The following is a 13113-nucleotide window of genomic DNA, read 5'->3' on the forward strand; positions in this document are numbered from 1 at the left end:
AGGAACAGTGGGTAGGCACAGTAGAAACAAACTAAACAAACTAAAATATAATAAACAAAAATAAAAAATAACTAAACATAAAAATGGGGGGCCCGTCATGCTCTGAAATTATTGAATTCAATGTTCAGTCTGGCAGGCTGTAGCATGCCTAATCAGTAAATGTGGTGCCGCTCTTCAGGCTTGCGTTGATGTTCACTGGAACACTGCAACAATCCCAGGACAGAGATGTGAGCATGAGAGTGGGGTGGAGGGTGGTGTGAGGTAGTGTTGAAATGGCAAGCAACAGCAAGCTCAGGGTCATGCTTTAGGACTGAGCAGAGGTGTTCCGCAAAGCGGTCACCCAGTCTGCGTTTGGTCTCCCCAATGTAGAGGAGACCACACTGTGAGCAGCGAATACAGTATACTACATTGAAAGAAGTACAAGTAAATTGCTGCTTCACCTGAAAGGAGTATTTGGGGCCTGGGATAATGAGGAGAGAGGAGGTAAATGGGCAGGTATTACACCTCCTGCAATTGCAGGGGAAGGTGCCGTGGGAAGGGGGCGAGGTGGTGGGGGTAATGGGGGAGTGGAGCAGGGTGTCACGGAGGGAATGATCCCTTCAGAATGCTGACGGGGAAAGGAGGGGAAGATGCCTTTGAAAGTGGTATCACGCTGGAGGTGGCAGAAATGGCAGAGGATGATCCTTTGGATATGGAGGCTGATGGGGTGGAAAGTGAGGACAAGGGGAACCCTGTCGCGGTTCTGGGAGGGAGGGCAAGGGGTGAGGGTAGAGGTGCGGGAAATGGGCTGGACACGTTGAGGGCCCTGTCAACCACAGTGGGTGGAGGGCGGGGGGGGCAATCCTCGATTGAGGGAAAAGGAAGACATATCAGAAGCACTGTCATGGAAGGTGACATCATCAGCCAGTTGTGTCAGAGATGGAGAAACTGGGAGAATGGAATGGAGTCCTTACAGGAGGCAGGGTGTGAAGATTTGATTTGTTGGGCTTCCTTTCGCTTTAATGCGGGGTTGGGGTTCATTTTGTTGCTGAGTTGCAGTCCTGACTGGGGACTCAGGCCTGCTAAGTGGGGCTGACTGGAAAAGCAGGTCGCTATCGCCGAGACGACAGAAGGCCCGTTGCTAAGGAAGTGACGTCGGGGTGCGCCCGGATGTTTTCGGAGCGGGTTCTCCGGTGACGGTTGGTGAAGCGCGCGGTGGGTTTTACTGTTTTTGAATCTTCAACCGTCGTCTGCTTGAGGCCGGGCCGAGGGCAGACCCCGGGGGAGGAGGAGGAGGAGGAGGGGAAGACCCCGGGGGGGAGGAGGAGGAGGAGGAGGGGGGGAAGATCCCCGGGGGGGGAGGAGGAGGGGAAGACCCCGGGGGGGGAGGAGGAGGAGAAGACCCCCGGGAGGAGGAGGAGGAGAAGACCCCCGGGAGGAGGAGGGGAAGATCCCCGGTGGGAGGAGGAGGGGAAGACCCCGGGGGGGGAGGAGGAGGAGAAGACCCCCGGGAGGAGGAGGGGAAGATCCCCGGTGGGAGGAGGAGGAGGAGGGGAAGACCCCCGGGTGGAGGAGGAGGAGGGGGGGAAGATCCCCGGGGGGGGAGGAGGAGGGGAAGACCCCGGGGGGGGAGGAGGAGGAGAAGACCCCCGGGAGGAGGAGGAGGAGAAGACCCCCGGGAGGAGGAGGGGAAGATCCCCGGTGGGAGGAGGAGGGGAAGACCCCGGGGGGGGAGGAGGAGGAGAAGACCCCCGGGAGGAGGAGGGGAAGATCCCCGGTGGGAGGAGGAGGAGGAGGGGAAGACCCCCGGGTGGAGGAGGTGAAGACCCCCGGGGGGGGAGGAGGAGAAGATCCCCGGGGGAGGGGCGAGGAGGGGAAGACCCCGGGGGGGGAGGAGGAGGAGAAGATCCTCGGTGGGAGGAGGAGGAGGAGGAGGAGGGGAAGACCCCCGGGTGGAGGAGGTGAAGACCCCCGGGGGGGGAGGAGGAGAAGATCCCCGGGGGAGGGGCGAGGAGGGCAGACCCCGGGGGAGGGGAGAGGAGGGCAGACCCCCGGGGGGGGGAGGAGGAGGAGGGGCAGACCCCCGGGGGGAGGGGGAGGAGGAGGGTCAGACCCCCGGGGGAGGGGCGAGGAGGGCAGACCCCGGGGGAGGGGCGAGGAGGGCAGACCCCCGGGGGGGGAGAGGAGGAGAAGACCCCCGGGGGGAGGAGGAGGAGGAGATCCCCGGGGAAGGAGGAGGAGGGGAAGACCCCCGGGGGGAGGAGGAGGGGAAGACCCCTGGGAGGAGGAGGAAGGGAGGGCACATCCCGGGGAGAAAGGCAGACCCCAGGGAGGAAGAGAGGAGGGCAGACCCCGGGGAGGGAGAGAGGAGGGCAGACCCCGGGGAGGGGGAGAGGAGGGCAAGACCCCCGGGGGAGGGGGAGAGGAGGGCAAGACCCCCGGGGGAGGGGAGAGTAGGGCAAGATCCCGGGGGAGAGGAGGGCAGACCCCCAGGGGAGGGGGAGAGGAGGGCAGGCCCCTGGGGGAGGAGGAGGAGGGGAAGACCCCCGGGGGAGGGGAGGATCCCCGGGGGAGGGGAGGGCAGACCCCGGGGAGGAGGGCGGACCCCGGGGGAGAAGGGCTGACCCCGGGGGAGGGGAGAGGAGGCGGGGAGGACCCTGGGGGAGGGGAAACGAGGGGAAGACCCCCAGGGGGGGAGGAGGAGGAGGGGAAGACCCTCGGGGGATGAGGAGGAGGAGGGGCAGACTCCCATGGGAGGAGGAGGGCGCAGACCCCCGGAGGCGGGGCAGACCCCCAGGGGAGAGGAGGGGAAGACCCCGGGGTAGTGGAGAGGAGGGGAAGACCCCGGGGGAGTGGAGAGGAGGGCAGATCCCGGGGGATGAGGGGGGAGGGCACACCCCGGGGGAGGAGGGCACACCCCATGGGAGAGGAGGAGGGGGGCAAACCCCAGGAGAGGTGGAGGGCAGAGGATGGCAAACGCCAGGGGAGGGCGGAGGAGGGCAAACCCCGGGAGAGGAAAAGGGCAAACCCAGGGGGAGGCGGAAGGCAAACCCTGGGGATGGGGGGAGGAGGGCAAACTCTGGGGGAGGAGGAGGAGTTTATTACTGAGAGGAGAGAGAGAGGGGGTTTATTACTGAGGGGAGAGAGAGAGGGGGTTTATTACTGAGGGGAGAGAGAGGGGGTTTATTACTGAGGAGAGAGAGAGGGGGTTTATTACTGAGGAGAGAGAGGCGCTTTATTACTGGAGAGAGAGAGAGGGGCTTTATTACTGAGGAGAGAGAGAGAGAGAGGGGCTTTATTACTGAGGAGAGAGACAGGGGATTTATTACTCAAGAGAGAGAGAGGGGCTTTATTACTGAAGAGAGAGAGAGAGGGGCTTGATTACTGAGGAGAGAGAGAGGGGCTTGATTACTGAGGAGCGAGAGAGGGGCTTGATTACTGAGGAGAGAGAGAGAGGGGCTTTATTACTGAGGAGAGAGAGGGGCTTTATTACTGTGGAGAGGGAGAGAGAGAGAGAGAGGGGCTTTATTACTGAGGAGCGAGAGAGAGGGGCTTGATTACTGAGGAGCGACAGAGACGGGCTTTATTACTGAAGAGAGAGAGGGGCTTTATTACTGAGGAGAGAGAGAGAGAGGGGCTTGATTACTGAGGAGAGAGAGAGAGAGGGGCTTGATTACTGAGGAGCGAGAGAGAGGGGCTTTATTACTGAGGAGAGAGAGAGAGGGGGGCTTTATTACTGAGGAGAGAGAGAGGGGCTTGATTACTGAGGAGAGAGAGAGAGAGGGGCTTTATTACTGAGGAGAGAGAGAGAGGGGCTTGATTACTGAGGAGAGAGAGAGAGGGGCTTGATTACTGAGGAGAGAGAGAGAGGGGCTTGATTACTGAGGAGAGAGAGAGAGGGGCTTGATTACTGAGGAGAGAGAGAGAGGGGCTTTATTACTGAGGAGAGAGAGAGGGGGGCTTTATTACTGAGGAGAGAGAGGGGCTTTATTACTGAGGAGCGAGAGAGAGGGGCTTGATTACTGAGGAGCGAGAGAGAGGGGCGTTATTACTGAGGAGAGAGACGGGCTTTATTACTGAAGAGAGAGAGAGGGGCTTTAATACTGAGGAGAGAGAGGGGCTTGATTACTGAGAGAGAGAGAGAGGGGCTTGATTACTGAGAGAGAGAGAGGGGCTTGATTACAGAGAGAGAGAGAGAGAGGGGCTTGATTACTGAGGAGAGAGAGAGAGGGGCTTGATTACTGAGGAGAGAGAGAGGGGCTTGATTACTGAGGAGAGAGAGAGAGGGGCTTGATTACTGAGGAGAGAGAGAGAGGGGCTTGATTACTGAGGAGAGAGAGAGGGGCTTGATTACTGAGGAGAGAGAGGGGCTTGATTACTGAGGAGAGAGAGAGGGGCTTTATTACTGAGGAGAGAGAGAGAGGGGCTTTATTACTGAGGAGAGAGAGAGAGGGGCTTGATTACTGAGGAGCGAGAGAGGGGGGCTTTATTACTGAGGAGAGAGAGAGAGAGGGCTTTATTACTGAGGAGAGAGAGGGCTTTATTACTGAGGAGAGAGAGGGCTTTATTACTGAGGAGAGAGAGGGGCTTTATTACTGAGGAGAGAGAGAGAGGGGCTTGATTACTGAGGAGCGAGAGAGAGGGGCTTGATTACTGAGGAGCGAGAGAGAGGGGCTTTATTACTGAGGAGAGAGACGGGCTTTATTACTGAAGAGAGAGAGAGGGGCTTTATTACTGAGGAGAGAGAGAGAGAGGGGCTTGATTACTGAGGAGAGAGAGAGAGAGGGGCTTGATTACTGAGGAGCGAGAGAGGGGGGCTTTATTACTGAGGAGAGAGAGGGGCTTTATTACTGAGGAGAGAGAGAGAGAGGGCTTTATTACTGAGGAGAGAGAGGGCTTTATTACTGAGGAGAGAGAGGGCTTTATTACTGAGGAGAGAGAGGGCTTTATTACTGAGGAGAGAGAGGGCTTTATTACTGAGGAGAGAGTGGGGCTTTATTACTGAGGAGAGAGAGAGAGGGGCTTGATTACTGAGGAGCGAGAGAGAGGGGCTTTATTACTGAGGAGAGAGACGGGCTTTATTACTGAAGAGAGAGAGAGGGGCGTTATTACTGAGGAGAGAGAGAGAGGGGCTTGATTACTGAGGAGAGAGAGAGAGAGGGGCTTTATTACTGAGGGGAGAGAGAGGGGCTTTATTACTGAGGGGAGAGAGAGGGGCTTTATTACTGAGGGGAGAGAGAGGGGCTTTATTACTGAGGAGAGAGAGACGGGCTTTATTACTGAGGAGAGAGAGAGAGGTTTATTACTGAGAGAGAGGGGATTTATTACTGAGGGGGGAGAGAGAGAGCGGGCGGTTTATTACTGAGGGGGGAGAAGGAGGGGATTTATTACCGAGAAGAGAGAGAGGGTTTATTACTGAGGGGGGAGAGAGAGGGGGGAATTATTACTGAGGGAGGAGAGAGAGAGGGGGTGTGGGGGTTTATTACAGAGAGAGAGGGGCGTTATTACTGAGGAGAGAGAGAGGGGCTTTATTAGTGAGGAAAGAGAGAGAGGGGTTTTATTACTGAGGAGAGAGGGGGGGCTTTATTACTGAGGGAGGAGAGAGAGGGGTTTATTACTGAGAGGAGGTTTATTACTGAGAGAAAGAGAGAGAGGGGTTTTATGACTGAGGGGAGGGGGGGGGGGTTCATGACTGAGGGGGGAGAGAGAGGGGGGGTTTATGACTGAGGAGGGAGAGAGAGGGGGGTTTATGACTGAGGAGGGAGAGAGAGGGGGGGTTTATGACTGAGGGGGGAGAGAGAGGGGGGGGTTTATAACTGAGGAGGGAGAGAGAGAGGGGGGGTTTATTACTGAGGAGAGAGAGGGGGTGTTTATTACTGAGAGAGAGATGAGGAGGGTTTATTACTGAGAGATGAGGAGGGTTTATTACTGAGAGATGAGGAGGGTTTATTACAGAGAGAGAGATGAGGGTTTATTACTGAGAGAGAGATGAGGAGGGTTTATTACTGAGAGAGAGATGAGGAGGGTTTATTACTGAGAGAGAGATGAGGAGGGTTTATTAGAGAGAGATGAGGGTTTATTACTGAGAGAGAGATGAGGAGGGTTTATTACTGAGAGAGAGATGAGGAGGGTTTATTACTGAGAGAGAGATGAGGAGGGTTTATTACTGAGAGAGAGATGAGGAGGGTTTATTACTGAGAGAGAGATGAGGAGGGTTTATTACTGTGAGAGAGATGAGGAGGTTTTATTACTGTGAGAGAGATGAGGAGGGTTTATTACTGTGAGAGAGATGAGGAGGGTTTATTACTGAGAGATGAGGGTTTATTACTGAGAGAGATGAGGGTTTATTACTGAGAGTGAGATGAGGAGGGTTTATTACTGAGAGAGAGATGAGGAGGGTTTATTACTGAGAGAGAGATGAGGAGGGTTTATTACTGAGAGAGAGATGAGGAGGGTTTATTACTGCGAGAGGGATGAGGAGGGCTTATCGCTGAGAGAGGGATGAGGAGGGCTTATCGCTGAGAGAGAGATGAGGGTTTATCGCTGAGAGAGAGGGATGAGGAGGGTTTATCGCTGATGGGAGAGAGAAGGGAGTTTATCGCTGAGGGCAGTTTATCACAGGAGAGATAGATAGAGAGTTTATTGCTGAGAACAGAGAGAGAGCAGGTTGTTTTACTGAGGGGAGTGAGAGATTGGGGATTTATCACTGGGGGTTTTATAACTGAGGAGAGAGCGAGAGTGGGCGTTTATCGCTGGGGAGAGCGAGAGTGGGCATTTATTAATGAGGGTTTATTACTGAGAAGAGAGATGAGGATGGTTTATAGCTGAGGGGAGAGAGAAGGGAGTTTATCGCTGAGGGCAGTTTATCACAGGAGAGATAGATAGAGAGTTTATTGCTGAGAACAGAGAGAGAGCAGGTTATTTTACTGAGGGGAGTGAGAGATTGGGGATTTATTACTGGGGGTTTTATAACTGAGGAGAGAGCGAGAGTGGGCGTTTATCACTGGGGAGAGCGAGAGTGGGCGTTTATTGCTGGGGTGAGCAAGAGTGGGCATTTATTAATGAGGGTTTATTACTGAGAAGAGAGATGAGAATGGTTTATAGCTGAGGACAAAGAGAGCGGAGTTAATCGCTGAGGGCGGTTTATCACAGGACAGATAGAGAGTGTGTTTATTGCTGAGGACAGAGAGAGAGCAGGTTGTTTTACTGAGGGGAGTGAGAGTTTGGGGATTTATCGCTGGGGGTTTTATAACTGAGGGGAGAGAGAGGGGTGGTTTTATTACTGAGGAAAGGGGGGGGTTTATTACAGAGAAGCGAGAGTGGGGCTGATTACCGAGGAGCAAGAGCGGGCGGGGCTTGTTGCGGAGGGGCGAGAGCGGGTGGGACTTGTTGCGGAGGGGCGAGAGCGGTGGGGCTTATGGAGGGGAGAGGGGGGGTTTGCTTTGCTGAGGGGCGCGTGCGAGGGTCTTGTTGCAGAGGGGTGTGGGAGAGAGGGGGTTTCGGTGCTGAGGGGCGGAAGAGAGGGGGGGGTTTGCTGAGTGGGGGCTTGATGCCTAGGGGTTTTTGTTGCTGGGAGACAGAGGGGGTTTGTTGCTGTGGGGCGGGAGAGAGTGGGGTTTTTGATGCTGAGGATTGGGAGAGAACGGGGGTTTTGTTGCCGAGGGGCGGGGGGTTTGTTGCTGAAGAGAAGGAGGGTGTTATTACTGAGGGGAGAGAGAGGGAGAAAGTTTATGACTGAGGGTGGGATTGAGGTAAAATTATTACTGAGCGGGAGAGGGAGGATTATTACCTGGGGGGTGTGTGTGAGCGGGATTAGTACTGAAGGAGAGGAGAATTATTACTGAAGGAGGTGGGAAGAGTGTAGATTTATTACTGAGGGATGAGGGGAATTATTACTGAAGGGGGAGACTGGAGGATTGGCAAGGCCGAGAGTGGTGTTGATTGGCGAGTGACGATTATTGATGGGGTGGTCACATAATGTCGGGAGGCAGGGCCCCAGATATGTTATGGATGGCTGACATATCAGTTTTAGAAATACCTTTCAACATGTTGAATTGGCCAACATGAAAAACAGAATTTTTTTGTTTTAAATTTTTTGGATCAATGTTGTAAGCTACAATTCTTTTAAAGCAGATTTTTTTAGATTTAAAAGCAAGACATTTTCACACCATTGTGCTTAACTTTCTGACTGCATTGCTTCACTCTTAATGCAATTTATTTTTTTACATGAATGCAGCACACCCTTATCCCAGGCAGTCTTGCTGGCCTCTGCATTCTGCTGATCTGGGACAGTGCTGGCTATAATGGCAGGTGTATGCTTGCTCCTGATGGATATATGGCCCTGGCTATGGATTTGTAGAGCAAGTGAGTGAGAACCCCTCATTGCTGCTTGTTTAAGTGTTGATCATTTTATGCTGCTTGTACTGCAATCGTATGTGAAATATATTAAGCTGTACTGCGTGTGATAACTCAGGCTTCTGAAGTAGAACTAGTTTGTTTTCAGTATTTCAATTCTGTTTCAGATTCAACAAATAAATTTGTATTGTCCAGTAGAAATATGTCTCTAATATGCAGTAGAAAGTTTTGACACCTAGTGGGACATTGAGTGCTGCTTAGGCCAGGGAAGCATGGGTTGAAACGCCTTGCTTTAGAAATGTGAGGTAATGCATTTGGGGAGGGCAAACAGGATAGGGGAATGTACTATAAATGGTAGGATAGCAAGATGCGTAGAGGAACGAAGGGACTTTGGAGTGCATGCCCACAAATCCCTGTAGGTAGTAGGACAGGTAGATAGGTGATTAAGAAGGCATATGGGATACTTTATTGGCCAAGGTATAGAATAGATGAGCAGAGAGGTTATGCTGGAACTGTACAAAATATGAGTACTTGAATCTACACTTGGACCAAGAGCTGGAAAGTGGAATTAGGCTGGATAGCTCTTTTTCAAACATGACGGGCCAAATGGCCGCCTCCTGCGCCATAAATTTTCTATATTTCCACTCTGAATCAATTTGTCTTCACTGGAACTCATGTTTGGAGCAGCATATGCAAAGGGGGTCTCAGTTTTACCTGTACAAGTGTACTGCCCCAGATCCCTCCACAGGTGTTACTGCCGTCTCCCTGCCAATTACAAAATTGCTCTGCCATAGCTGAGGTGCTGTTTGATAGGGTTGCACCTAAATGTTGAGGCTGTCTGTTGAAGTGAGCTCCAGTATTGTGTGTTGAATGCAGTTCTCTACAGTGGGCTTTCTGCCATGAAAGCAGCTCCAGCCTCAGAATCGCTCACTGATATTTAAATAACCTCAAAACTGGATTTACTTTACTGACATGTTAAAATATTGGCCCCTATGGAATTTCTGAAGAGTGGGACTTTGCATGTAAACAATTGAGGAGTTTTCAGACTGTAGGCACATGACAGGGGTGGGAGAAGCACTGGCGAGGAAGGATGGGCTTCACATGACATTTGGAACTCAGACCAGGCGCGCATTTTGAGGTAAGAAAAATAAGCTATATGATGAGATAAGAGGCAGAATTAGATTTTCGAGTCTTGAAGTCCACCTTAAACACTGCTGTGAGCGGACCCCAAGCAGAACATCCCCTAAAGCATGAGGATGGCACTATTATTTGCTGTTCTTACTCATCCTGGGTAGCCTTGAGTGAAACTACGAAATTATGGGCAGTTTGAAGCAGTCATGTTGCTGACAAAAGAAGTGGTTTGAGACCTACACACATTTCACTTAAGAGTGGGAAGAATGTTCCTTTCTCCTTTTTGGTTCTATTTTCAGCTTTTGCAAATCTTGTCCATAGTTGGGAAGAATTTGAGTTGCACAGTATGATCGACAAAACTTGAGTTCAGATGAAAAGAATGGTACAGGTTTTAATTGACTGATTTATACTCATTATACTTTACTTACAAGAACATAATACAGAATGAAGCAAAATTACTACTGGACGGATCGTGAAGCAAATTACAGGAGTTTCAGGCAAAGTTTTTTATTTCATATTTATTTATTTCAATGGAAGAAAACCTGTGTTGTTTTGTAAAATAATAGGCATGGGAAATTCCATCTGAAGTTCCAAAGTCTGAGAATTTGAGATTCTATTTCACAAAGATTGGGATTGTGCTAAAATGGTGAGGTATTAAGTTGTGCAGAATGAGGCATTCCAGATTTCAATTCTTCAGATGTTTGCTGTTGCAGCAGTGGCTATTGGTCTTGCCAGGTTTCCTTCTCTTGATTGCTAGCTAGAGACCTTGTTGAAAAGTGTATGTGACAAACATTTACACATCAGGTTGTGATGTCTGTGGCAAAAGTACACAGTTAACTGCAGTGCTTGGACTAGCATGAAGAGTCTGCTACTTGGGAGTGGTACCACAGGGCTTCTGGCACTTTTTTTTAAAAGCAGACATCACCAAGAGTCAGCACCGTCAAGAAAAGTTGTATATTTTTCTTTTGAATGCTCACATTATAATCTTTTGATATTTTATTTCAAAAAATAAATTTGCAGATGCTGAATGAGTCAATTTTTGTATTGTTACTTGGGAGCCATCAACACCTTCAGATTCACATGCACCGATTATGCCACAGTGTGATGGGAATGATTATTCAAAGTGAAGGATAATGGCATCAAGTCGATTGAATGAGACCTTGGAGGTCACCGATCACAGTGATGGGCCAGAAGAGGTTAGAAAACCAAATGCTCTTGCTAGAGAATGGACTAATCCTAAACCTTTCACTTGGGCATGCCCAGATGGTTCCTTTGTGAAGAAAATTTTACAGAGGGGTAGTGGCCTAGACAAGCCCAAAGAAGGATCGAAGTGTCGAGTATGTGTGGAAATGGAATCCACCAGCAAATTTGACGCGGGGACACATTTCCAAAATGGGATCAATCAGTCGGTCGAGATTATTCTTGGGGAAAGTGATACACGGTTTGCAGACATAATTGAGAAATGTGTTGAAACAATGTTGCTGGGAGAGCAATGTGAGGTACTCCTGGCTCCACAGTTAATGGAAACTTTCATAGACTGTGGGGAAAGACTGAGATTTACTGTGAAACTGGAGGAGTTCATCCTCCACAGGGATTCCTGGGAAATGCCATTTGAGGAAAAGTGGCAGGCGGCCATGCACCACAAAGCCAAGGGCACTGAGCATTTTAAAAGTGGGAATCTCTTTGGAGCTGCACGGCGTTACTCAAAATCACTGAAGCTGCTGGTGACGGTGAAATATGATGTCCCTCTTGAGAAAGGAGAGGAGTACAACAAAGCTAGAAGGGCATTATACTCTAACCTGGCTGCCTGCCAGATAAAGCAAAACCAGTACGGAAGTGTTGTCCAGAACTGCTCAAAGGCATTGGAGATCGACCCTGATTCCGTGAAGTGCCTGTACCGGAGGGGTCAGGCCTATGCCTCCATCAATGAGTTTGACAAAGCCAAAGGCGATTTGAAGAGAGTGTTGGAATTGGAGCCGGGAAACACAGCTGCTGTGCAGCAACTGAGGATTCTTAATGAACAGGTCAAAACACAAAATGATAAAATGGGCAAAGCAATGAGTAAGCTGTTCAGCTGAGGGTGTGCGTGATTTGGATAAGGAATCAAATTTCAATAACATTCTCTTTTATTTATGAAACAGAAAATGCCATGTTTTGGATGAATAAGATGTATGTGTTAAAAGATGCTTCAATATTATTGTATTATATGTTGGGGTTATAACCATTGGGAAATTGTATTGCAAGATGTCCGTACAGCTCACTCCCTAGCTTTGCTCGTGATTATAATGTCAAATTCATTGTTAGATGGTGCTGAATATAATGAAAAGCGGGTGATCTCCTGTGACTTTGATTGTGGGTAGTCTGGAGGCCTGAAACACTGTAATGAGGTTTAGCTGCTAACCGGAAATGTCATTCATCATGCAAATACTTCCTGTACTGTACGGTAGTCATTGAGGTTAGCCAGAGTTTAATTGCTGTTTAAGCGAAATCTGCATATTGCCAAGTGCTTGTGAATTTTTGGCTCTTGAATATATAAAAACACATTTTGACAAATCAAACTGCGACACCTGATATGTCGTTTGTAAACTTTTGAATAAGCTGCCAGATTTCCTGCAGAACTACTCCCGCTAAGTTGGATGTTTTTAAGATGAATGTCAATCCATGTAGACCAGAATCTATTTTGCTGCTTAAATATAGGTGTCAAATTTGTACGGTTGCAGCCTGTTAATTTTAACTCAATAGTGGTTGTTTGTTTTAAGGCAAGTCGCTACTTAGGTTGGAGATCAGAAGTTTGATAGTGGGAATGTGTCTTGGACCCACATTTAATATGAAGCTTCTTGGAAAGCACTCATCGTGACAAGTTCACCTGGCCGACTATCCTGTTGGAGAGCAGGATCATTAAGGCTGTTCCTGCCACTCCACTTAGCAGTATGAATTGGCTCTTCAATCCACTGCTGTTTGTGAATGCCGAGTGACTGGAACTTCACTGATCGCAGATGTCTTCTGTGGTAGCCATTTCTGTTTTGTCACCAAATTGCTCGAAACAACTACACAATGTGGTCAAGATTTCTGTTGCAGCATTTGTGGCAGCAGTTGTGGAAGCTGTTCCTGCTGCGGTTGCGGTGGCCAGTGTACTCGGATCTATTACAGGGTTGGTCAGAGTTTCACACTAACCTGCAACGTGGACAAGCTATCCTTGGTGCCACATCGGCTGGGGATGGATTTCTCCTGCACATGCCAGGAGACTGACCAGAGTTCTCACACCTTGATATACTCTTGGAGCCAAAAGATCATGGATTGATGCAGCGCAGAAGGAGGCCATTCAGCCTATCATGCCTCTGTCAGCTCTTTGTCCCAGTCCTTTGTTATTTTCTTCAAGTATTTATTTAACTCTCTTTTTAAAATGTTATTATGGAATCTGCTTACACCACCATTCCAGGTCGTGCAGTCCAAATCATCATAACTCTCTGCATAATTTTTTTCTCATGTCGCATCTGTTTTTTTTTAACCAACTACCTTAAATCTGTGCCCTCTGGTTATTGACCTTCTGCCACTGGAAGAAGTTTCCTGATTTTGATGAGAAACAATCCCAGTTTCTCCGTATAACAAGCCTTTAATCAGGTACCATTTTAATAAATCTCTCAAGCC

At 50.0% G+C, this 13113-nt stretch overlaps 1 protein-coding gene across 3 annotated transcripts; it reads left to right on the forward strand.

Annotated features, from left to right (window-relative positions):
* The first annotated feature begins 1143 nt into the window (after nucleotides 1-1143).
* On the forward strand, nucleotides 1144-12151 carry LOC137346078 (FK506-binding protein-like). 3 transcript variants are annotated; one of them, XM_068009372.1, is made up of 3 exons: nucleotides 1144-1194; nucleotides 8216-8343; nucleotides 10486-12151. In XM_068009372.1, exon 3 carries the CDS (start codon nucleotides 10599-10601, stop codon nucleotides 11541-11543), a length of 945 nt encoding a protein of 314 aa, XP_067865473.1. In that variant the 5' UTR covers nucleotides 1144-1194; nucleotides 8216-8343; nucleotides 10486-10598; the 3' UTR covers nucleotides 11544-12151. The 3 variants fall into 3 exon arrangements, with proteins under 3 accessions (XP_067865473.1, XP_067865472.1, XP_067865474.1); XM_068009373.1 differs by lacking the exon at nucleotides 1144-1194 and adding an exon at nucleotides 7882-8087; XM_068009371.1 differs by lacking the exon at nucleotides 8216-8343.
* The last annotated feature ends 962 nt before the right edge of the window (nucleotides 12152-13113 follow it).

Source organism: Heterodontus francisci, chromosome 29 (assembly GCF_036365525.1).
Source record: "Heterodontus francisci isolate sHetFra1 chromosome 29, sHetFra1.hap1, whole genome shotgun sequence".
Classification (NCBI taxonomy): Eukaryota; Metazoa; Chordata; class Chondrichthyes; order Heterodontiformes; family Heterodontidae; genus Heterodontus; species Heterodontus francisci.